Below are 23,017 nucleotides of genomic sequence, written 5' to 3' on the forward strand. Positions count from 1 at the left end.
CTAAATTTATAAATTAATTACATCACAATTAGATTAGTAGAATTAAAACTGAATCATCCATTAAATTCAGGGGGTGCTAAAGTTTTTTTTTTAATACGATAGACCAAAGTGGAAGGTGATATTCTAAAAGAATAAGATTTGTTACAAATTACTATACCGGTACTGCATTTCTTTAAAATAAAATATATAGGCAACCAAAAGTTGCCTCCAAATAAAAAAAATATGAAAACACCGTTTTCATAGTATTTCTGATAGATCTTAAGTTGTACAACAATTTTGAAAACTGAATTTTATAAGAGTGAGTAGATTTAAGAACAGCAAGACAATGCAACGCAGGGCCAACTGTTCAACTGAACCATTTAGTATTGAGGGTGATTAGGCAATAGGCATACACTACTGAACTAACCCCAAAAATACTGATCGTTGTGATCGACGCGGGCAAATCGTGGTGGTGGGGGTAGCTACTGGGCCGAGTAACTCGGTTTTCAACTAAATCACTCGACTCGCTCTCAACTGACCTCTTTTTATCAACTCGCCCGTTGCTCGACTCGCCTGCATGTCTACACCAAGCGAGTTAAAGAGCGAGTGGCAACTCGCACACTGACTCGCCCGCCGTACTCGACCCGTGTAAACCAGGCTATACTAACCTAAACCAAAAGTTTGTTTCCCTTAATCCCTTGTCTGTGCCGTGCCTAAACCCCCTAAACCCAACCCAACAGTTTCTTGTTCTTACTTGTTCTCGTTCTGTTCCTGTCCTGAATCGCAATCGGATGTTTTTGTTTGTTTATGTTTAAGAGGAGAGGTTGGTTTTGGTTAAGTTATATCGACATCAACATATCGTAGAATAAAACACCGCTCACCAATTAATAACAACACAGAATCGCCAGTAATCGGGAAAATAATTACAATAAGTTATTGCTTGGTAAGCCATTACAGTATAACCCTACAGCATAATTTTACTTAAAAATTTGGCTATGCTTACTTTGATATTTATTTTATTCGTAATAACTTAGCCTGGTGTCTAGGCCTATTTAATAACTTAGGCTATGTGGCTATTGGTTCAGGTTATAACTTAACAAAAACCTTCCAGACTTTTTAAAAATATTTGCTGTAACATCCCAACATGTTTAAGTTGAAGCATTGTAATGTTTGTTGCACAAAAGAACAGGTTGTAATGTTGGTACCCGATTCATATTAAGTTATCGACTGAATCAATTAGAAGGTTTGGGTTTTGTTACAGTTAGGGAAACTCCCTAGTCTGTGGTTTTGGTTTGTTTGGGTACACTTCCATATCTGTTGGCACAAACAACCGAATGAAAATATCGATCGATATATCGTTTGGTTAGTTAGGTGAGGTTAACCTAACCAAACGATATATCGAATTAAACAATCGAATAATCAAAATTACTCATTCGGTTGTTGTACTAGTCTATTGGTTCTATTAATATTATGGGAAATAACTTTCTGGATCATTGTCGTTTGAATAATCATTGATGGAGTAGGCTAATAAGTTACACATTAGATAAAAGATATAGGCTAGGTGGTATGACTAAACGATTTTTAAATCCAAGTTAGATATTTCTTGAACTTCTTTAATCCTGGCAGGTAAGTTAATAAGATTATTGTGAAGTTTTAATTAAACTCATAAAAAGGTGATTTTTCAAATAGGCTTAACAGAGACCGTCTTGGGTATTGAAAGTAATTTTTAAACCGGCCGGGTTGGATAGTTATCTTTAAACTGGTTTATTCTGTAAGATTGCAAATTACGGTATTTAAAAATAACTAAGTAACTTAAAGTTTTGAATATATAAATATACTGGGGTGACTGGGCATTGTTAAGTAGGCTATAGCATACCTAGGTCCACTCTTGTGCGCCAAGTGCATGCGTCAAGGCATGTCCGAATTGAATCAGATGGAGCTCCATCCAATAGCGCACAGCTTAGCGCATTGACTATTAACCAGCCTTGGATTTCGGTGCCTTTTATTATTATTTTTTTTATTACTTTTTAAAAAAGAGGTTGGTGGCCTCTTTTAACCTTGCATTTGCCCGTCCACATAGACTAACCGCCTGTGCGTGGAACGTTTGCAGCAAAGCAAGGGAGCCGGTACAGTACAAAGGTGAACTGTACTGATAAATTTTAGTGGCAGTGACCAGGATCCGAACCTTCGACATCACTGCCTTGGGCCCAAAGTCCGCGACGCTACTGACTGAGCCACCGACTCAAAAAAACTACCTTTCAACTGCTTTACATTTTTGACTAGTCGTCCGTGGTAGTTGTTTGGAGCAACATGAATAACAAAGAAATCTTATAATTCATAGAAAATTATCGCTCTCATGTGTGTTTGTGGGACATAGGCCTACGTAGTACATTTTACACTAATAAAACAAAGCAAAATGAAGCCTACTTGGATTTAGCCAAAAAATACAATATGACTGAGAAGGGTGTACGGAATAAAATAAAAAGTTTGCGGTCTTTTTTTTCTAAAGAGCACCAATAGTTAACTTACTTTGCTAATAAAAGGGGTGAGGGAACAGATAGCAAGTACGAGACGCCTTTGGTTTGCATATTCCTCGTTAACGTTCATTCTTGATTCTGACACCTCAAGAGACACAAAGGACTTGCACGGTATCTCCGACAACATTGAAGACACCTTGGATGAAGATGAGGTGAGAATAATAGGCCTATATAGGCCTAAGCTAATCTCATTGTAACTCACGTACTCGATTGCAATACTGACTGCCAGACACTGTAAGTCAATCAAAAGACAAATTGGCCGAATGTTTTGCTTTAAATGTCAGGTGAATAAACTTCTTTTGGATTCATTTAAACATATAGGCTAAGCCTATGCATATTACAGAATTCTATATAGGAATACAGAGTTAGCCAAGATATTTTAAAATACCCCCGCCGCAGTAAACCTGCAGACTAAGCAAATTTCCATTAGCCTGATAGGATTTCACATTAAAATGCCTCCTTAAAAATATCATATTTAATTCCCTATTTAAATAGAATTAGTTTAACGAGTACTTAGGTTTGCTGCAACAGGGAGGGTAAAAAGGTGGTTTTTTATGTTAATAGTTTAGTAAGAAATGAATGTATTTTCCAAATTCGATCAAAATACCTATGTTCATAAACAAGTTCATAAACTACAGCAGTTGACTTATTCTCCATAAAAATAACATAGGGATTTTAAATTTACAATTTTTTGGAATTTTCTCTGTAACCATTAGGCGCACAATAACGCTTCAGAATACTAAATTATTTGTTTTTTTAAGCTCTACAAAATGGTTTGGAAATAAATTGTAAAATTTTGTGTTTTTAGGGTCAAAAATAGGAAAAACCTATTTTTACCCCATAAAACCCCGTTCCCATAGTCCGATCATGCTGGTTTGCGAACTCGTTCGAATAAATGTAGGTTTACACGTTTGTACCAAATTTCATCAAAATCGGATCATTTTTGCTCGAGTTATCGTGCTGACGGACACATATATATCTATATAAATAAAATTCGAGTTTTGTCTGTACATTGCTCAGAATCATAAACTTTTAGGTTATTTTTACGTTTTATACATTAGAGAAACCGAAACAAGTCTTATCTAAATTTCTGTCTGTCTTCATGTCTGTTACGACCCAAGAGCCATTTTACGCGGCCTACTCCTGAAAAACGAGAGTACCTATCAAGTTCCAAATCATTTTAATGTATTCACTGGATTGGCGAAATTGTCTTTAGCCATTAAAATATAGCGTCAAGTCAACACTTCGTAAATAAAATAACGGACGTTTTAAAACCCAATTTTGTGCGATTTTTGTAAAGTTTTCTCCCAATGTTTAGCACATATTCTTCTATGAAATAACGAACAGCTGTTCAAATCAAGATTATTTCTTCTAGCTGTCACTGATATGTTTACATTGAATGTTGTTTACAAATACCGCAACCATTTCCGATCACGTTTTGAAAGCAAATCCAAACCAATTAAGATTAAAAACGTTTTTCCTTACTTAACGGATTTAATTAATCGCAAGTGCAAAAATATGTAGGGTAACAGTAAATGAAAATCGAGATTCTTTGTTTATAAAATTGTTCTTGAGTTTTGATAACCGGGAAATAGACCTTGAATCAGTGTTGTATATTGCTGGGATTTTTAAATGAGCATTTTCAGTCGAGACTCGGCACACGACCGACGTGCATCTACTTGTCTATAGTAAAAATAAAAGTAGGCCTACTGTGTATTTATGTTTTATTCGTCATGTGTATAAGTGTACAGTTCGTGTATGTGTTTCAAAAACTCCAAGACGCATCTAATGGGGAAGCTCAAGACCTTTAGGACTGATGATGGCGATTTAATTTCGCCGAAATACATCTCCTGAAATAGGATACATTAGGATCGACCAGCGGACACAGGTAATTTAGCCTTTTATTGATTGTCATACCGATCCGGAACAACAACAAACGACATAAAATGAAGTTATGTGTAATAAATAGTTTGGCCAGCATATCTGAAAATATGCAAACCAACTGCTGTTCTTTATATAAGAAGGTTTCAACTGATTACTATAAGATACCCCGTGCGTAGAACGGGTACACAGCTAGTATATATATATATATATGAATTTGAACGGATGGTGTTTTTGGCCTCTAGGGACCTCAAAATGAAAAAATAAATCGGTCCCGGGTCCAGGTCTTACCATGAGTACTACGGTAATAGCTTATTCCCTATATGGGAAATTCGCTAAAAGTGCCATGCATATTGTATTCTTCTGGCTTATATGATGGCTCGTATGCGATATGAAGTACTCCATAAATTCTTGTCCCACTGCTTTAGAAGCATTATAGGTATATTGTGCGGTGTTGTGCGCAGTAGTCTTTCACCATTATCTGCCTTCAGGTTCTAGGGTATTAACTGACCTGTACAGGTTTACCCGTTATCAAAAGCGCCACGAGGACAGTAGAACCGCTGAAAATCTTGCTCGGATCTGAGGAAGTTGTGAAGACACACACATGCAAGCACAATATCAAACACAGCATCATCAACTTGAAGTTCAATTGGTTCAGGGAAAACTGAAATCCAATGCTAATAGGCCTAAACCAAAAGCATTTCCCACTCAGGGTGTCCACATTCTGGAAAGTCAGGGATAGTCATGGAAAGTCATGGAAAAAAATTCTGGTCATTGAAAGTCATGGAAATAGGCAAAAAGTCATGGAAAGTCATGGAAATCCCCAATGATGGATGGATTTCAGGGCTCCTTTTAATGATCTAGTCGGCCGTAACCCCGACTATTGTAGCATTTTTCTGAATTTTTCATAAATGTACAAAAATTCAATTTATACAGTTGTCTTAGTTTATAGGTTTTGAGTTTGTATTTAGTTTATTGTTGTACCTGTTGTACGCCATTGTTATCTGTCAATATATATTTCAGTATTTTCTGTCCAGGCAGTAGGCTATTATTCAAGTTTTTACAGTATACAGTAGAGTCCCGCAAACTCGGCGTAATGTGGACTGGAAGGGTGCCGAGTTAATGAAATGCCGGGTTATCGGGAACTAGGGTTAAAAATAAGAACAATACAGTTTTTAAGCTTTTTAACTGCCTTTTTTTATTTATATTTATATTACTAGTCAGTATTAAGTCATCAGATATAGTACAACAAATCCTTAATACCAGTTGCGAATAATTTGACTTAAGCTGGCTTGAGTCCATGATTAACTAGCACTCAAAAAATCACTAATTTTCTGAGCCAGGTGATGGCCGAGTTATCCAGACTGCCGGGTTATCGAGTGCCGAGTTAGCGGGACTCTACTGTATTATAATTTTTGAGTAAAGTTCGTGAGTCATGGAAATCAATGGTTAATGGTCATGGAAAGTCAGGGAAATTAATGACAAAATTTCTGTGGACACCCTGAAAAGCCTTGCCCCAGATATTCTACAATTGAATATTGTCTTTGGGGGCCCCTTCCCAACATAAACAGGGAAAGGTTTCATTGTGTGATAAGCCAATAAAAAGGCTTCATCTGCAAATAGTAAGTTTACAGGATTGGTTTGGTTCTGCCAGGTTCACCACTTGGTCACATGATCAAGTCTAGTGTAAAACTGTGTTTCTAAAAACACCTCCATCTGATATTTGGCCTTGACAACCTATGCTGACATAGATAAAATTATAATTGCCATCCCCAATAGCCATGATTACACAATACTGCGATCTCCTCTATAATTATACAATTTTGCTAACAACTGTATTTTCAGGTCGTTGAATCACTATGTGCTTCCCATCAAGAATCCGGACACAATTAGGAAATTCCACCGTAAACAAGTGCCTCTTGCGATTTCTTCCAATCGCTTTTCAGTTTCTGGCATCTGAAAATTGTAATAAGAATATATTTAACGTTAGCCTATTAGTTAAGAGTTAATGAATTAATCATGTGTTTATTTTAGGAAACTAATGAAATGTCAATACCCGAATGTTCTTGGTGTGGAGATGTTTGTCTCAAACCGGGAATAGAGCGGAAAGACATGAGCGAAAATATAAACACATCAGAGCACACACACACTAACAGGAACCTTTTAAAAAGAAAAAAGGAAGAAGAAAAGAAAGAAGAAGAAGCTTTCACCTCCACGTCTATTGCACAAAAGGACGACTGCAACATATTTGTACAAATGGTGGAAGCTGAGTTACGTAAGTTGAACCCCAAAAATAGGGTTATTGCCAAAAATAAAATACAGAATATCTTGTTCGACCTTCAACTACAGGAGATAAATGAAACACAATAGGACGTTATAAACCCAGAGTAGAATTGTATGCTACATCATCAAATTCTGAGAATACTACTGCCTCTATTTGATTGTTTTGCTGATGGAGAGAGCAATCCTGGAAATGGGAATGTGATAAAAGAATTTTAGTATAACATTTAAAAGCTGTTTGTAAAATATCGGAGTCATAGATATCTACACTGGACACTGGGCGAATAGTAAAAGAACATTTTTAGTTTGTGGTAAATTTATTAAATCGCCTTCGTAAAACAAGTACAGTAAATGTATTTTATTAAGTGTATGTATCAATAGTTGATTTTTTCCACTTTCATAATGTTATCTGTTAACTAGATTTAGTTAACGTTACTTACATATAAATAATTTGATAATTATTTTGTAAATAAATAAATACCATTTAAAATGTCTCAGAGATCCAATTATTGCCCTAAGAACTATTGGTGTTGTTGCTGAGATTAACTGTTTGGACAACCTGAACAGACAAATCAGCGACGCAAAGCTATCACAAGTTGTTAAGAATCGCAAAGCTATGGCGACCTTATATTTCTAAAGAGAGTATCACATTTTTAAATTTTTGACCGAACCAGCTCTAAAAGTGTGTTAAATTTGTTCTTTGACATCCTAAGTAGGGCCTATGGTCAAAGTATGGTCGCCATTTCGATAAAAAGTATTAAGTAGGCTAGTTAAACAACACATTGTCACATTCTTTAAATCTTTCTATAATAAGAAGTTGAGTTTTTGACTATACTCCTTCATTTACATTGTGTACGCCTTGATTTCTTACATTTTTTAACTTTTCTTAAGAAAATATGTTGCACAAATTCCTACAAACAGAATAGCGTCAACTACATCCATGTTGGAAAATGCATCTCAAAGCGCACATGCAATAATGCATGTTGAATTGAAAGTTGAAAGGTACGTTGAAATTAAAAGTGTACAAGTGTGGACATAGCAAATGATTCAAGTAGAGGTTTACAATATCATAATGTTTTTTTTTTTTACAAAAAGACATGATTCTCAAATTTTCTTTTGTATTTAAAAATTGAAGCTGCATTATAAAGTTAAGTCCCCGTTCGGTGAAATGTTTCTGATAATACTGTATACCATAAGCTTGGTTTTGAAATTGGTTACATTACTTAAACTTAAAACATACATTTGAAAAAAAGCTGGGTTTAGTTTCTTTACTGTAGTTTCAATGTAAATTTTCAACTTAAATTTTGATCTATGTTCATGCCAAAAAATGTGTGGTTTTTATAAACGACAACTCTCATCAAAAGACAAAAGAGACAACTTTTTTGTTTTGTAATGTTTGAAATTCTTATTATTTGTGTTTTTGAACTATTTAGTTGAAAAATACGCTTGAGTATTATTGCCCCGTTGCGAAACACAGGCAGAACAACTAGTTTATGTTTACTTACAGTAAGTATTAAAACTAAAACATATAATTAACACTGAATCAGCACTAAATAAAAGGTTTTTTATACTGTCAGCAATCTTGAATCTATTGTTAGAATTATCTTTATGTAATTTGAGATTCCCTGAAGGCAATCTTCAACTAAGGTAATTTAAAGGGTGAAACAATTTAACTGGTAGAATCGAGAAAGAAAAATACTATAGGTTGTCCATTATTGTTTCTATTACAAATTTTTATTTGTCCAGTCAAACTCCCTAGTTTCATAATCCTGTGCTTCCTTCACATCTGCAAGTTCTTCAGGGTCCGTTACACAAAGCGCTGAAGGCTCTTCTTTTGCAGTAACTTCTAAGGCAGCAACCAATTTATCGATCAACTCGTAGGCAGTGATGGCAGATCCTTTAACTTTCACAGATCTTTGAAAAGACTTTTCTCCCTGAAATTAGTTATGTATTAGACACCTTAAATTACAGTAAACCTCAAAACAAACACATATTATGAAAGCAATGGTGAATCCTGTCCGTGATCCCTTCTTAAGGCTGAAGTAGCTTAAGACAAAAAGAAATAGAGAGTAAGGACAGACAATAATATGATGGATTTTTTAGATTCAAAATTAGCATTACAAGTTAACTTACTGTTGTTTTACAGTTTACATAAGTTAAATTTAAATGATCCACTATTGAATGGCTGCATCAAGCTATGATTTAAAAAAAGGTATACGCTTAGTATATAATATAAATGAAATGATAAATACCCAGGTGTTAAATATTAATACGTTTCTGCAAACTAGGTAGGCCCACACAATTTTATACTTTACCCTGCCACAATTTAAAATGTGTGTCTATCAGTGTATACATGTGTAAAATCATTGATCAGCTGAATTGATTGGAAGATGAATGTACGATAAATTTGAAAAAAATTACAATCGTCTGAATCCTTCTGTATACCTACACTCTTCCCTTGCTAGATAAAACCAAACTGCTGTGGACAATTAGGAGTTTAATTATCGATTACACTTGATTGGAACAGGTAATATATAAAAACCTACATCAAGATGCAAAAATACTCTTAGAAGCAGTTATACCTACCATAAAATGTAGTTTGGAATCAATGAGTTCATAAAACGAGTCTTACTTAACTAGACAGTGAGTACTTACAGGAAACACAGTCAAAGATGATTCTTTCACACCAATAACAGTGCTTAAAAATTTAACTAGTGCTTCATTTTCACTCATGTCTTCATTTTCTTTTATCTGAATACCAACAGAGGTCATCCCACTATCTGTGGGATTGAAAATTATGTAAACTATTCAATGCCTACTACGTTAAAAATACACAGGTTTGTACAAATGAAATTTGCAATTTATTTGTTATCAAGTCACAAAATTGAACACATTATTAGTCATAAATTCATTAATCATTTCATAAATTTGTTGTCTTTGTGGATCAGCTAGAGACGTTTTTAATTTGAATTTTCATTCCATTCTATACTTGAAAATGTCGTTAGAACAATAAAAAAAACCCCAACACAGCAAACCTGTATACTAAATACATTTTTTTGACTGATTGGGATTTTTTCTAAAAAAATTCAGATTTATTATCTCTATTTAAATCATAAATCAAATATTTAATTCTCATACTACTATTTTAACAGTACAGTATAATAACATTTTTTAATTTGAGAAAACCCTTATATGGAAAATGTTCTAAATACTTAAGTCTATCTATTCCAATTTAACTTCTTAAGACTTCTTAGAATTACAACAAACATGTAGGGAAGTTATATGGGCCTGTAGGATGGACTTGAGCGCTCAAGGAAGATATAAGAGGATTACGCATATAATTTAAGGATTAAAAAGACAGAATAAAAATAACTACAGATAAATATACCGGAATAAATTGATAGGGTCTACTTGGGGGGATTGACAGAAAAACGTGTTATTTGAAGAAATTAATATTAGAATCAGTAAAAAACTGACTAAAGTATTAAAGTCCATAAAATAACAGTTGTACCACAAAGTATTATATATAGCCTACTTTTTAACAGTTTATATTTACCTATTACCCTGTTTGAGTTCCCTCTGTATAACTTTACATTCATAATTAAATCTTGGTTTTCATCATAGTAAATATTTGGTTTCCCCATCTCTTTCTGAAACAACAAAAAAGTATTACTTTGACTACTCATTAAAGGTTTGGTTAATCTATTTACATACAACCTGCGCTTATTATTAATTGTGTGTGCACATCGTAATGTTTGTGATGTTGGCCAACAAAATGTAAATGTTATTAGACTCTTCAGTTTAATAAAATATGTCTCCATTTAAAAATTGTATGTTCACCATACTATTTAAAACAGAAATGGTGGAGGAAAAGGTTTATATAGCCTACTTATTGTGATCTTAGCTTACCTCAAATTCCTTGCACTTTTCATAGTGAGATTCAGTTTCTAAATCTGAACCATTGACATTGAAAAATAAGTGAACAATTACGACAAACTTTTCCCATCTCATATTTTCTGTTAATCTGTTACATTTTTAACAATAACTATTTAAAAATCCAATCAGATACATTTTAAATTTACTCGTGATGTGTGATTATTCAAATTTCAAAATCCTAAGTTGTCCTTGAATGTTGTTGTTTGTGTTCCATGGTGAAACTGTGTGTGTATAATTTACGGTGTGATATTTAGTGCACATTGCAATGTTCTGGAATTATTGGTTTGTGAAATTGTTTTATTCAAGAGATGGTGCTTATCAGGTTCAACGACATTGGCATGGAGTCATTGAGTTTAATAGTTGTGACATGTTTGTCTTTGAGTTTACTCCATTCAACATGTGCTTCTCAATCTGGTACGTCAATAAATTATGTGAGCCTTTTTTGTAGTTTTACGTCTTCTAGAAATCAAAACATAAGCATAAACTTCTCTTTTAGTTTTTTACATTATCAGTTTTTCTCTGGGCCATGTTAATGTATGTTGTTAGCTTTTATTAAGTTTTGTTTGTTCTTAACATAAAAACACTGACAGATAACTTTCTGACAGATATTTATATTTAAATTTATGATATAGGTAGTTCTTATACTTGTGTACTTCATTCCACCATACATCTCAATCTGATAAATTAATGAAAGCTTTCTATTTTGTTTCCTGTGTTGTAGGTTGTAATCATAAAACATACATTTATGTATTTACAATTTCTCTTCTTCTTACTCCGTTGAGAATTGTCTTGGTAATCTCAAAAAATTTTGTTTATAGGTGAAATTAAAACGGAATTGACATCATCCGACATAGATGAAATTGTTCGGTCGGTTGAAGATAGCACCGAGTTCTTTACAGGGAAGGTTTGCTGTGGATATGTAAGTTTTCTAAGTTTATTATGATTCAGTGGACTGCTCAATATGATACTATGTAAAAGACGCATCTTACCATACTACTTAGAATGACTTTTTGAAACTTTGATATAAAATACCTGAAATCTTAGTAAACCTTTAAAGTTAATCAGCGTTGATGTTCTATTTTATTAAAAACTAAAAGTATATAATTTTAATTTAATTTTTTTATTGTAGTTCAAAAATGTCTTGATCAAGGCAGAATTTTTTTTTTTAAATACATACTTTACCTTAGTCGTATCTTTTAAAGATATGTTTAATTTTTTTTAATCAACGATAACTAAGGGTTGGTTTATATTGTGTGTAAAAAAATTAATTTGATTATATATAGTTTAAAGAGTTAACCTAAAATATTTGTACCAGTGCTTTTAAACTCTGGTTTAGCAATGTTCTCAATCCTGGGTCGTCTCCCCATTAGTACAGTTTGTTTCTAGTTTCAAAACTAGACATATATTATATTAAGTAGTTTTTTTATAAAGCATACGTAGTAATTAAAGTGTTCTTTTTTTGTAGGATGAAGAAAAGAAAGAACCCAAGTATGGCAACCACCCCGTTACATATGACCAGGAAGGAAATATCTTGATTAAAATATTAGCTAAACCTAATGCAAGCAAAACTATCATTGGAGGTAATAGAAGTGTAATAAAATTATGGCATATATTAAAATAAGAGTTTTTAGTTTCTTAAAACCCTATAAGATGTTTTGCATGATTTATTTTAAAAATGTATTGAACTTTTTCAGAGGATTCACTAAACAAATTTTTGTTTTAAAACGACACCCAATTTCAAGATAGTGATGTACAATAGGGTGGCCCAAAAATTTCAAAATCATGTTACATTCCTAGGCACCCTCTCAATCTTTTACTTTACCTAATAGAAGATAATTGCCAAAGTTTCAGTGTTATAGGTTGAGTAGAAAGCAGTGCTCAAGAACCTTCAAATTTTAAGATTTTTGAATTTCAATCGGTTTTTCTAAAATTGATTTTTTATTTTATTTTTTTGTTTCAGGTACTGAAATAGTGAAAGTTGTGTTGAATAAATACCAGTAAAGACTTATATAATTAATATAGAAAAAAATGTAAATATTTTTTAGTCAAAGCTATTTTGTTACAACCAAGACAATGTGTAAAAAGTGAACCAAAGTTTGCATTGTTTAGAACTGTGATATTTCTGCGTAAATATGGCTTCCCACTCATCCACAACACGTAAAGCGGACAATGTATTTTTAATTGGAATCAGAGACCTGGAGCCATTAACTCGGATTAATCAACTACCCACTTTAAAGCAAGTTCTCCTCCGATTTCATTTCTTCCTAAATGAAAAAAAGTCTGTAAGAAATGCAAGCCACTCAACCGTGGAAGAATTGATTTCGGTATGGCAAAAAGCTTCTATTCCAACTAGACTAATAAAACACTGTATTGACAAGATTGAGAAAGTACACACGGAATGGCTTTTGTTAAAAAAAAACAAAGCAAGAACCTCCGATGCCCAGAAGAAAAGACAAATATTGTTTGAAGAGCAGCTTGATAAGCTATTTGATATTGCTCACAATGAAGCACTGACTATGTGCAAATTAGATGAAGACAGGCAGTTCTTAATAGATCAAAGGACTGAAAGGAAAATGATCATCTCAACAGAAGATAAGGAATACACAAAGAAACAAGAAAGAATTTGTGAAAGAAAATTGAAAGAACAGAAGAGACTTGAAAAAGTTCAAGCAGGAACTACTTTGGTATTGGGGACTCCAACTGCTTCCAGTCAAATTTCAGATTATGATTCATCAGAAGATTCTGATCCAATGAAAGACTTATCAGTAGAAGAGCTGTATAAACCATCATCCTCAGCAACCCAGAAAAATAAAAGCGAATCCCGCCCACGCCCAGACTTGTCGTCTCCACCAATTGCAAAGAAAATTTTGTTTTCTCCTCACGTCATTAGTGCATTGGACCGCAATAAAGTATCTGATAGGGAAGCTTTAAGATTAATGGCTCCTATTGCAGCAGCCCTAGGTCATGACCCCAGAGAATTGCCACTCTCCCGGAGCACTATTCAACGTGAAAGGAAAGAAGCAAGACAAACTATATTTCAATCAATAAAGGAATCTACAGCTTTTGATGATCCAGTCATTGTACACTGGGATGGGAAAATTCTTCCTGATATTTTGGGAACTGATAAGGTTGATCGGTTGCCTGTCCTAGTGTCTTGTCCTGCTGATGGTAAAGATAAATTGCTTGGTGTACCAAAATTAGTTGGTGGTACTGGTGTAAATGCAGCTAATGCAGTTTACAAAAAGCTAACAGAATGGGACTTGGGTAAAAAGGTAGTAGGTATGTGTTTTGATACAACGTCTGTAAACACAGGATTGAAAAATGGAGCTTGTGTTTTGCTAGAGCACCAAGTTGAAGAAGAATTATTATGGCTGGCATGCAGACACCATGTTTTAGAGATTGTTCTCAGTAAAGTTTTTACGTTCTGCTTTGGTCCCTCCAGTTCACCCGATATACCTATATTCAAAAGATTCAAAGCAGCATGGCAATTTATAAGGCAAGACAGTTATCAGCCTTTGGGAAATATTCCTGGCAGTGAAGATCTCAAACAATCATCAGTTGATGTTCTCACGGTTGCCTTAAAAGGCAAGAATCAACCTCGAGATGACTACATGGAGTTAATTGAGCTGGCTTTACTTGCTTTGGGCCATACTCCAGCCAAAATCCATTGGAGAGCTCCTGGAGCAGTACACCATGCCCGTTGGATGGCTAAGCTGTTATATAGCATCAAAATCTACTTGTTTCGTGATGATAATGGTTTTGTGACAACACCAAGGGAGAAAGCTCAGCTTGAACGCTTTGTTAAGTTTGGAGTTCTCGTTTACGTTAAGTATTGGGTAGAGGCTCCTTTGGCTTCAAATGCTCCATGGTCAGACCTCTCTCTGTGGAATGACATGACAAAGTACAAAGATATTGATCCTGAAGTAGCTGAGATTGTTCAAAATGCTTTCAAATCTCATCTTTGGTACCTTTCCGATGAGTTGGTGGGTTTGAGTCTATTCTCAAAGAAGGTATCTGTCGAGGATAAGGTGGCAATCGTGGAAAAGATGACATGTGAGCCTGCTGACCGGAAAGTGAGAGGAAATGCTGCAATTTTAAATAAGAAAGCGAAAGCATGTTTGGCTGATTTTGCTTCAAAAAGATCATTGCAGTTATTTAAGAAGTTAGCAATTAATACCAGTTTTTTGACCAATCACCCAAATGAATGGAACAATGACCTTGAGTATATTAAAGGTCAAAACATCATCAGCAACCTTAAGGTTGTAAATGATTTGGCAGAAAGAGGAGTAAAGCTATTTGAAGAGTTTAACAAGCTGTTAACAAATGATGAAGGTGAAAAGCAGGTGCTCCTACAAGTCATAGAAGCGAACAGAAAGATGGTGCCAACACAGACTACAAAACGATCGATTGTCGATAGTTTGAAACCGTCATCGTCAAAGAATTGAGCGATCTTTTCAAGAAAATCATAACATTGTTCTATTGTATTCTTATATTATACACAAAATACATTCAATTTACTTATTTTTAGCTGATTGTACTTAATTCATAATATCCCTAAAAGTTCCGATTTTCAAGAATTTTACTTCATATAAAATATCTTTGAGCACTTCTTTCCAATCAGAATATCATCTTGAAACTTTGCAGGGTTACTATGGTTATTATAAGTAAAAATATGAGAGGGTGCCTAGATGTCTAAGTTAACTTTGAAAAATTGCCTTTATAATATGGGCCACCCTAATGTACAATACCATACTATCATCATTATGCAAGATTTTAAATTTAGTTTTAGTTAAATGCTCCTCTAACAATATTGTATACTATTTTTGGTGTGAAAATATTTTTAATTAAATCAAACGCTCTGTACTTATTTTTTATATCATCAGGTTTATTCTTTGGCATCTTTTTGCACTTGCCCTTTATAACACGTGTCCGTGGTGTAGTTGTCACAGACTTTTAATGAAATGAACTCAGTACGTGATTCCTATAAAACACAAATTGAGTTTAACACCAGATAAGAAACATGCAATGCAACAAATGTGAGCGATTTACCACTGTGGCATTATCAAACATTCAACTTTTGAGTAGAGATTTCTAAGTGACAATTTAAATCTGCTGTTAGCTGCCAGTTAGTTAGATACCTACTTCGCTTTTGCTAACCCCTGAAACCTTTTCTTTGTTAGTCTTATTATACTTAATAGAATCTATTTATGAGTATTTTCATTGTAATTTTTTATTTCAGTGACCACCAAAGTTGAGAGGTTGGGGTTGAGAATAGCAGCCCCACCCGTGGATGGTAAAGCCAACGCAGAAATGTTGCGGTTTCTGGCTAAAGTTTTGGACGTGAAGAAAAGTGCATTGAGTATCATTGAGGTATATATTTTATGTTGCGAGTTATTTCAGGCTAAACCACTCCTCTTTCTTTTGTTTCAATATCCTGTTTTAGTAGTATAAAAAGTTATACAAGTGTTGTACCTACATAAACTTGTTTCAGGGTATAAAGTCAAAAAGAAAAACGATTAAAATCGAAGTGGGGAATTTAAAAATTGAAGATGTACTGAGAAAATTAAACATTAAAAACTAATAAAATGTTACTGTTCTGTAAAATCTTGAAACAGTTGACACAAGTGTGTAAAAACAGAAATTATTTTGTAGGACAACGGGGACTTTAAAACAGTCAAAGTAGCTGCAGGAACTATGTTCATCGAGGATCTACTTAAAAAGTTGTTGGATGCTCAGTAGTAAGTACTAACTTGTTATATAATTATTTGATTTCGTGAAAATCAATACATTAAATCTATATGTCCCGTTCTCCTCCTGTTATATTTTGTTAAAATTTGTAGGAGAGAAGGGTAGCACAGAAAGAGAAATAAGTCCCTTGTTTGTGGTAGTATAAAACATGTTTTATTTAAGAAATTACTAAACGGCCATTTTCCAACATGAGTAGCAACAAATTTTTTACCAAAGGAAAAGAATTCACTGTAAACATAGAATGCAATACCGGTAACATGTAACCGTATCATGTCTATAGCTCGCACATAATCGACATTTTAATAGCCTAATAAACGTTTCCATATTTGTCTGAATAATCATAATTCATAAAAAGTTGTAAAAGATTGATAGTTGTTCTTACCTAAACTTGTAAAACTTACCAATCTATGACCTTCGACCAAAAGTTAAGTTTTTTGTAGGAAAACCTCTGGGGTTTTTCCTCACGTAGGTAGTAAATTATTAAACTAGCTAAATAATTCCTCTTAAATTTCCTGATTGATGTGATTTGAATATTTATTTTCCCAAAAATACCGTACCTAATGTTTGTTCTATAAGTCAGTTGTTAAAGTATATTTTAGTGATTTATTACTTCTTATTTTCAGTATGAAACCGGCTCACATTGGACATCCAGATTATCTCAAATTTTACTACGTCGACGAAGAAGCTTAATTAATTCAGTTAAACGATATTTTTCCTATTATTAATAAATGTTAAGATTTAAATTTGTAATTCAAAGGTTGTAAACAATGTCATATACGTGTTGTGTTAATATATTAAAAAAGCAATAAATGCACTTTGTACTTTGATAAATAAAATATACTAATCTTTAAATGTGTACGAATTGTCCATGTTAAAAAACTGATAAACTAGTATATATTTTGAAATTTTAAATATTAAATTTTTGCTGCCCATCTTAATGGAAATGAAGATGCTACAATATTTCTTATTCATCGACCTTGATTTTTAAAAGTCAAAGATTTTTACCATAAAGAAGACCAAAACTAATTTAAGCCATAGAAAGACATTTATTAATTTTAAACTCAAAATGTTTTTGTATGGTTTAAGTTTTGATTGTATTTTACAACGTGTTAACGATAGAACTTTGGCTTGTTATTTGCTATCCTAATGTAACACAGTCAAACATTAATGAAAACCCAAGTTAGTATCCTTGAAATGATCTACAATTTGGGGTAAAATCACAAACCTTAAATTGTTTTAAATTTTACAATTAGTCAGAGACAATATATAAGTTATAAACAATACTTATGACTCCAAAACATCTTAACTTCAACACCTTATCTGTCATATGGATCAGTCCTCTCTGATTTCATCCCATACTGCTATCTTCTCACATCTCTAAATGATGACAATCTCAATAGTAGATAAACATTTTAAATGAAATGCATAAATTAATCGATTCTACCATTTTGTTTGTTATTACTTTGTTGAAGGCGTCAAAAGGAGAAACGAGTTTTCACGATTTTGAAGTGTCCAGTGAGAGAATACACTTTCGGTGTCGTACAGGGATCTATCCATTTTCTGTGGAGAGGTTGGCAGTACCTGATGATAAAGTGAGATGGGACTGTGATTGGTCGGACTACAAACCACCTTTTTTCACAGCGTTTTCCACTGTTGGACAACCTTGGGCGGATCCCGATATAGGAGACAACAATTTTAACCCGCAATGGAACAGCGTTGACGGATTGCTAAACCGTAGAAGTTACATCGGAACCTACACTGTTTCTAAAAACTACCCAATTAACCCAATCGGAAGAACTGGCCTTGCAGGTCGTGGTGTTTTAGGCCGTTGGGGTCCTAACCACGCTTCAGACACAGTAGTGACGAGATGGAAAAGGGACGGAGAAAACCTACTGATACACAATCCCACCTCCGGTAAACCCATCCTACAAATGATCGCCATCCAGAAAAGAAGCGGGGAATGGGGACTTCCTGGAGGAATGGTCAACCCAGGGGAAAATGTTCCTGCAGCCGGGAAAAGAGAGTTTTTCGAGGAGGTTCTTGCTTACGAATTCAAATCAAATGATTCGTTAAAAATCGAATTGCTCGATAAACTTTTCAAGAAGGGTGAGGAGATTTACAAAGGATATGTGGATGATCCTCGCAACACTGATAATGCCTGGGTGGAGACTATAGCTCTTCATTATCATGATGCTTCAGGAAAGCTGCTTGACTCTCTGACACTACGCGCTGGAGACGATGCCTGTAATGTTTCTTGGATGGATGTCGATAGAAACATACAGCTGTACTCGGCCCACCAAAAGTTTGTTTACAAAATGACAAGTCGATTAAACGCTCATTTTTGAAAACTGACTTGTTATTCCCCTGTACAATCTTGTAAACATGTGAAATGTTTGAATTATGGAAATTGTATTTATGTGCCCTTTTATTTTGGGTAGTGTTATGTTAAAAGTTTTACTTAAACGTTTTGTTTACATATTTTTACTATTTTTTTAACTGTGTACACCTTTAGAAACATATAAAAAAACTCAGTGAATGAAAACCAAACATACCCTAACACAACCATTTACTACTTTATGTTTGTAGTTTTGAAGTAGCAATGAATTGAAGCTATTTAATTTGACATGGCCATAACATAAATAAAAGATAAAGAATGTGAATCTTATAGTATTGTTTTGTTTTAGGTTACCAGTACTATATTGAAGTTTAAGATGATTTGAAAATTAACACCAAATGATTGGAGCATGTAGGATCTTTCCTAGACAGTTTTCGAAGTATTTCCCAGAAATTGGAAGAATGTCAAAATCAAAGGGTCAAAAGTCTAAAAACAAAAACAATAAAAATGAAGAGGTAAATTGTTCAAATATTTCTTGCTTTCACCTTTGCATGTTTCAAAATGTAAAACTATTTAAGTTGTTGAATTCAAACAGTTTTCATTTTATACAGTAAAAAAATTCAACAAAGTATGTTGATTAAAAAACTGGCTAAGTGGATTACTATTATTTTGTTTTTAAAAGAGCAATGGCTTATACTGCCTTATTATTTCCTAAGGTCATGTTGTAACTTTGAACCGTTGTCAATGTGTTGTACACTAATTTCTATATGTCAGTACAAAAAAATAAATAAATAGGTACAAAAAAATGTACTAAATTTCTGTGTAATTTTTCAGAACCCTCCCTCAGATATTCCAATAGGACCAGTGTCTGCTCGAAAAGATGGAAATATTTCTATTAAAATATTAGCAAAGCCTGGAGCCAAAACTAATAATATAACTGGTGAGAAATTCCTAATAATTCTATCCAAAGGGAAGACATTTTTACAAATATTCTTTTAACAAATTTAATGTTTAGTTGTAATTTTTTCGCTAATGACTGACTGTTTGTAAAATTAAGATCTCGATTAAGTTTCTCTGAGATCAACACCAAACCAATTTTTTTATTCACTGCTTCCAAGTCAGGTGTTGTTAATAATACTAGATTGCCAAAATTACAATATCAACGTAATTCAAAATACCGACATTGATTATTTCTATTACAGGTAATCTAAGTGACTAAAAAGATGCTCATAAATATATGTAAAATGTTTGAATATGAGGTACCTACAGCAGGGTCATTGAAAAGCTGAGTGCGACCATACGTTATGAGAGCGGTAATGACTGTTTGTGCTCGTAATACACACAAGATTTTTCCTACCACCATAATTAACACACAGAATAACACACCATAATTAACACTTTTTAACTTTGTTAGTTGTATATAAAATATCATGTAGGTTATGTTTCTAAATCAGCTGATTTCAATGTTGGTGTTGATATAAAATGAAAAATAAATGAGCTATTTTGCGTACTGTTACAGGTGTAGCAACGTAATCATTTCCAAGCAGTGATAAATAGTATATTTCGTACCAAGGGCCGAAAATGAGGTTTTGCCGGCTCGAGATAGTTTTTAAGTTCGAGACGATGTCGAGAACTTAAATCGATCGAGAGCTGCAAAACTATTTCGGTCCGTGGTACGAACGCTATTTTTCACCACACTATACCCTATTACCACTATTCACCACTATAATAATGCACACTGATCGTCAACACAACTACAACTTTAAGGTTAAGAAATAATTTGAGGAATCAGCAAAAATATAAATAAATAGTTGCTAGGCAACGGTGTCAATAACACAATTCTATATTGCAATGCTATGGATTTTGATTGTGTATTTAAAACGCATTCATGTTCTAAGTAAGTAAGCGGACAGCTGATTTTGCGGCCCCGGCCTGTAAAAACCTGCTCGGTCCCCAAATTGGCGACAGCTGGCATGGCCAGCAAAACGTAACTTTCAGCCACCAATTAACGTATGTAATACAGCCAAAAACATCATAGTGTGGTGAAAAATTCATAATTGATCTTGCTCTTATTTTCCTCATCAATCTATTATGCCTGCTTTCAACTGCATAATTTTTAAATCAAGCTTTACAATCATTAAAACTTATCAAATCTATTTTCTCCATCAAGACATAGGTGAGGAGGCTGTCGGTGTTCAGATCAGTGCTCCTCCTGTAGAGGGGGAAGCCAACACGGAATTGGTCCGATACATGTCTGGAGTCCTAGGTCTGCGGAAAAGTGACGTCACTCTAGATAAGGTAAACATTGTAAAGTTGTCAACCGATTCAGTGGTTGTGACAATACTTTAGGAATCTTGAAATATGTTTGGCTTCACCACCAATTTGCCTCAATTTCTCTGCTAAGATTGGGCCATAACTTCCTTAACACTCTTATGGTCACTAAATTTAAATTTGTGGATTTGATAATACTTAACAATTTTAAATGAATCATAGATCAAAAATGTAGAGCCCTCTAATTATCTCAACAATTTGATTGAACTATGTTCCTATTCGCGTCGAGACACATTTTTTGCTGCCCCAATGCTTGTTCTGGAACATAGTTCAAAATATTTTCCAATTTTACTCTGTTCCCCTACATAGTACATAGTAAGGTACAGTTAGGAAAAATATTGTTTTCACCAACATTTTCGAGTTTTTTTAATATTTGTTTTGGGTCCTATTGAACCCAAAAAAGTGGTTTTGGAAGTTATGTCTGTGGTTGTGTCCGATTTGGAAGAAATTTGGTATGTGGGTATTAATCCATAGTCTCTACAAGCGTTTTTTTTTCATTTTTTGAGATTTTGGTTTTTAATTGTGATTTTGATTTTATGATAGTTTTTCCCACCGATAATAAGGCTTGTAGACAAGCTAATGTGAGAAAGTATGTGTCATATTGCTGATACCGTTTACTTGCACTGATGTCTACCTTTTGTCGTGGTCCCAATGGTGTTTCCACTAACTACGGCAACATCTGTTAGCTCTGTGGAGTCGAACAGTATATCACCCACAAGGTCACCACTTCCAAAATGCTATATCTCCATTATACAGGGTGATCAACTCAAGGAGGCCACCATTGGGATATCGGAAACGGTAAGAATTAGAGAAAACTTGAAATGGGGGACATTCCTTTATTTTTTGTGGCAGTTAAAAATATGATTTTATTTTTTTGAAATTCAGCCGCCATTTTCCAAAATGGCGACCAACTTTGAAATTTCTTATGGAACATCCTATATTTTATCATGTTTTCGGATAGAACAGGCAATTTAAAAACTTTTTTATTCTTGACATTTTTTCGATAAACCTACTCGTTTAGGAGTTACAGCCTATGGAAAAATGACTTCCGGTGTACATTTTACATCATGTAGCTCCTAAACAAGTAGGTTTATAGCGAAAATTCGAAAAGTAAATAGGTCAAATAAGTCTAAATATTGCATCCACATTCCATAAAGACCATAAAATACACAGTTTTCCACTTTTCAAGTTTGCCGCCATTTTGGAAAATGGCCGCCATTTTTAAAATAATAGAATTAATAGTTTTAACGAATTTTATGGTCTTTTTGGAATGTGTATGCAATTTTAAGACTTATTTGACTTATTTACTTTTCGAATTTTCGCTATAAACCTACTTGTTTAGGAGCTACATGATGTAAAATGTACACCGGAAGTCATTTTTCCATAGGCTGTAACTCCTAAACGAGTGGGTTTATCGAGAAAATGTCAAGAATGAAAAAGTTTTTAAATTGCCTGTTCTATCCGGAAACATGATAAAATATAGGGTGTTCCATAAGAAATTTCAAAGTTGGCCGCCATTTTCGAAAATGGCGGCTGAATTTCAAAAAAATAAAATCATATTTTTAACTGCCACAAAAAAAAAAAGGAATGTCCCCCATTTCAAGTTTTCTCTAATTCTTACCGTTTCCGATATCCCAATGGTGGCCTCCTTGAGTTGATCACCCTGTATACCCATGCAAGGATATTGATTGCCCTACTGTTGGCTAAATTAATTGGTGTTTTAGCATGTTTGCATTTTGGGATACTTGATAAGAATAATTTTTCAACCTTGGTTACACACACACATTCAATTCAATTTCTAGAATAGAAGAGGCAGAGTAGTCTATCCTATATTACAATGTATTTTTTCCAGGGATCAAGATCCAGACAAAAAACGATCCTACTTCAGTCAGGGACTTTGTCTGTCAGTGAAGTGATAGCAAAATTAAAGTCAGCTATGGATAGCTAGCACTAGGTTAAAATAATTATGTACATGTAAATATAAATAATA

General features: G+C 33.8%; 4 protein-coding genes across 4 annotated transcripts; 3 read left to right on the forward strand and 1 right to left on the reverse strand.

Annotated features, from left to right (window-relative positions):
* The first annotated feature begins 775 nt into the window (after positions 1-775).
* On the forward strand, positions 776-23,017 carry LOC128996786 (UPF0235 protein C15orf40 homolog). Its single transcript, XM_054422252.1, has 5 exons — positions 776-922; positions 19,046-19,211; positions 19,531-19,636; positions 20,867-20,994; positions 22,880-23,017. Exons 2-5 carry the CDS (start codon positions 19,095-19,097, stop codon positions 22,973-22,975), a joined length of 447 nt encoding a protein of 148 aa, XP_054278227.1. The 5' UTR covers positions 776-922; positions 19,046-19,094; the 3' UTR covers positions 22,976-23,017.
* LOC128996785 (uncharacterized) lies at positions 8,312-10,871 on the reverse strand. The gene is made up of 4 exons (XM_054422251.1): positions 10,587-10,871; positions 10,234-10,327; positions 9,333-9,457; positions 8,312-8,611 (listed from the first exon to the last, which is right to left on the reverse strand). The coding sequence occupies exons 1-4, from the start codon at positions 10,686-10,688 to the stop codon at positions 8,402-8,404; spliced, it is 531 nt and encodes a 176-aa protein (XP_054278226.1). The 5' UTR covers positions 10,689-10,871; the 3' UTR covers positions 8,312-8,401.
* LOC128997383 (UPF0235 protein C15orf40 homolog) lies at positions 11,011-17,057 on the forward strand. Its single transcript, XM_054423020.1, has 6 exons — positions 11,011-11,044; positions 11,432-11,532; positions 12,079-12,193; positions 15,853-15,983; positions 16,266-16,351; positions 16,985-17,057. The coding sequence occupies exons 1-6, from the start codon at positions 11,011-11,013 to the stop codon at positions 17,049-17,051; spliced, it is 534 nt and encodes a 177-aa protein (XP_054278995.1). The 3' UTR covers positions 17,052-17,057.
* Positions 17,783-18,706, forward strand: LOC128996787 (ADP-ribose pyrophosphatase, mitochondrial-like). Its single transcript, XM_054422253.1, has one exon. It carries the CDS (start codon positions 17,783-17,785, stop codon positions 18,704-18,706), a length of 924 nt encoding a protein of 307 aa, XP_054278228.1.

Source organism: Macrosteles quadrilineatus, unplaced genomic scaffold, assembly GCF_028750875.1.
Source record: "Macrosteles quadrilineatus isolate MER2022 unplaced genomic scaffold, UCM_ALF_1.0 Scaffold_6__1_contigs__length_79288215, whole genome shotgun sequence".
Classification (NCBI taxonomy): domain Eukaryota; kingdom Metazoa; phylum Arthropoda; class Insecta; order Hemiptera; family Cicadellidae; genus Macrosteles; species Macrosteles quadrilineatus.